This window comes from Malurus melanocephalus, unplaced genomic scaffold (assembly GCF_030028575.1).
Source record: "Malurus melanocephalus ecotype Western Australia unplaced genomic scaffold, MMel_1.1 scaffold_1691, whole genome shotgun sequence".
In the NCBI taxonomy this organism is placed as follows: domain Eukaryota; kingdom Metazoa; phylum Chordata; class Aves; order Passeriformes; family Maluridae; genus Malurus; species Malurus melanocephalus.
In genome coordinates, this window is record NW_026624923.1 from 2,567 (window position 1) to 5,725 (window position 3,159).

The following is a 3,159-nucleotide window of genomic DNA, read 5'->3' on the forward strand; positions in this document are numbered from 1 at the left end:
ACCGCCGGGGACAATCCGGGGTCATCCCGGGACAGCCGAGGGGGATGATGGGAAGGGTTTGGGGGAAAAAAAAGAAATTTGGGAAAAAAAAGGAAAAAAGGGGATTTTGGGAAAAAGGGGATTTGGGGGAAAAAAGGGATTTTGGGAAAAAAAGAGGGAAATGAGAAAGGGATTTTTGCGGAAAAAAAGAAGGGGAAAAATGAGGATTTTTAGGGAAAAAGGGAAAAGAAAAGGGGATTTGGGGGAAAAAAAGAGGGAAATGAGAAGGGGATTTTTAGGAAAGAAGGGGGAAAAAAGGAGATTTTTGGGAAAAAAGGAGAGAAAAGAAAGGGATTTTTGGGGAAAAGGAAAGGAAAAGGGGATTTTCGGGAAAAAAAAGGGATTTTGGGAAAAGATGGAAAAGAGAAGAGGATTTTTTAGGGAAAAAAGAAGGGGAGAAATGGGGATTTTTGGGAAAAAAGGGGGAAAAAAGGGGATTTGGGGGGAAAAAAGGAGGCGGGATTGGTGACAGTGCCAGGGTGTGGGACAGGGGTTGGTGACAGGGATGGTGGCACTGCCACCGTGGGGACAGTGCTGTCCCCTGACCCTCAGGGTGCGGTGACATTTGGGGACACGGGAATGAAACCCAGGGGACACACTCGGGTGGCTTTTGGGGGCACCAGGATCAAAGCCTGCTCCCGGGTGGCTTTGGGGACACGGTGGCATTTGAAGATACGGTGACATTTGGGGACATGGGGATCAAACCCAGGGGACACGGTGGCATTTGAGGACATGGGGATCAATTTGGTGACACCGGCGATCAAACCCCACTCTGGGGTGGCTTTTGGGGACATGGGGATCAATCTGGGGACACGAGGATCAAACCCTGCTCCAGGGTGTCATTTGGGGACACACTCGTGTGGCATTTGGGGACACGGAGATCGATTTGGTGCCACCGCTGTCCCCCTGGTGACACTCGGGCCACCCCTGTCCCCAGAGAGCCAGCCCACAACGTCAGACGAGACGGTGGTGGCCGGGGGGACGGGCAGGGTGGCATTTGGGGACACGGTGGCTTTGGGGTCATGGAGACCAACCTGGGGACACGGCGATTAAATCCCACTCTCGGGTGGCTTTTGGGGACACGATGGCATTCGAGGACACGGTGGTTTTTGGGGACACAGGTACCAATTTGGGGACACGGTGGCATTTGAGGACACGGGGATCAAACCCCACTCCCAGGTGGCTTTTGGGGACACAGTGGCTTTGGTGACATGGTGGCATTTGGGGACATGGTGATCAAACCCAGGGGACACGAGGACATTTGGGGACACGGTGGCTCTTGGGGACATGGGGATCAAACTCCACTCCCGGGGTGGCTTTTGGGGACACACTCGGGTGGCATTTGGTGCCACTGGTGCCACCCCGCGTGTCCCCGTGTCCCCAGAGAGCCAGCCTACGACGTCGGACGAGACGGTGGTGGCCGGGGGGACGGTGGTGCTCAAGTGCCAGGTGGAGGATCCCGACGATTCCTCGCTGCAATGGTCCAACCCCGCCCAGCAAACGCTGTACTTTGGGGAGAAAAGAGGTAAAATCGGGAAAAAATGAGAGGGGGGTGGGGNAGCCTAAAAAGCAAAAAAAATGGGTAAAATCATTTTAGAGGGAAAAAACCCCCCAAAATCGTACTGAAAATACCAAAAAATGGGAAAAATCATTTTAGAGGTGACAGATTGTGGACATTCCCCTGCTGGTGGCACCGAGACCCCTGAAAAAGGCAGAAAAACCCAAAATCACCCTGAAAAAAAAAATCAAAATTCTGCACCAAAAAATCAAAATTTCATTAATTGGGGGATAATTAATGGTCCCAGGTGGCTTTTGGTGACATCGGTGATAAAACCCAGGGGACACATTCGGGTGGCTTTGGGGACACGGTGGCATTTGAGGATATGGAGATCAAAGCCAAGGGACACCCTTGGGTGGCTTTTGGGGACATGGTGACTTTGGGGACACCGATGATTAAACCCTGCTTTTGGGTGGTATTTGGTGACACGGTGGCTTTGGGGACACAGGGATCAATTTGGGGACACAGTGGCTCTTGGGGACATGGGGATAAAACTCCACTCTCAGGGTGGCTTTGGGGACACAGTGGCTTTAGGGACACGGTGGCATTTGGGGACAGGGGGATGAAATCCTTTTCTGGGGTGGCATTTGGGGACATGATGACTTTGGTGACACCGGCGATCAAACCCCGGTCTCGGGTGGTTTTTGGGGACACGGTGACCAGTTTGGGGATGTGGTGGCATTTGAGGACATGAGGATCAAACCCTGCTCTTGGGTGGCTTTTGGGGACATGGTGACATTTGGTGACATCGGTGATAAAACCCAGAGGACACACTTGGGTGGCTTTGGTGACACTGGGATCAATTTGGTGACACCAATGATCAAACCCAGGGGACACACTCAGGTGGCTTTTGGTGCCACCGCTGTCCCCCTGGTGCCACTGGTGCCACCCTGCGTGTCCCTGTGTCCCCAGAGAGCCAGCCCACGACGTCGGACGAGACGGTGGTGGCCGGGAGGACGGGCAGGGTGGCATTTGGGGACACGATGGCATTTGGGTACAGACTTGGGTGGCTTTTGAGGACACAGGAATCAAACCCTGCTCCTGGGGTGGCTTCTGGTGACACACTCAGATGGCATTTGGGGACACAGTGACATTTGGGGTCACGGTGATCAAACCCAGGGGACACGGTGGCATTTGGGGACACAGGGATCAAATCCTATTCCCGAGTGGCTTTTGGGGACATGGCAGCCAAATCCTTTTCTGGGGTGGCATTTGGGGACATGGTGACTTTGGTGACACAGGGATCAAACCTCGCTCTCGGGTAGCTTTTGGGGACACGGGGACATTTGAGGACATGAAGATCAAAACCCGCTCCGAGGTGGCATTTGGGGACACAGTGGCTTTTGGGGACACAGCGATCAAACCCAGGGGACATGGTGGCATTTGTGGACACGGGGATCAAACTCCACTCCCGGGGTGGCTTTTGGTGACACACTCAGGTAGCTTTGGGGACACAGTGGCTTTTGGTGACACAGCAATCAAACCCTGGGGACACAGTGACTTTTGCAGACATGGGGACCAATTTGGTGACACCGGCGATAAAACCCAGGGGACACACTTGG

General features: G+C 53.6%; 1 protein-coding gene across 1 annotated transcript in view; it reads left to right on the plus strand.

The window, feature by feature from the left end:
* Window positions 1-1,123: 1,123 nt before the first annotated feature.
* The window catches only part of CADM3 (cell adhesion molecule 3), a 12,932-nt gene continuing 10,896 nt past the window's right edge, over window positions 1,124-3,159 (plus strand). The window contains exons 1-2 of the mRNA XM_057388222.1: window positions 1,124-1,160; window positions 1,424-1,564. Coding sequence (XP_057244205.1) covers window positions 1,124-1,160; window positions 1,424-1,564 — 178 coding nt within the window. The remainder of the gene's footprint in view (window positions 1,161-1,423; window positions 1,565-3,159) is intronic.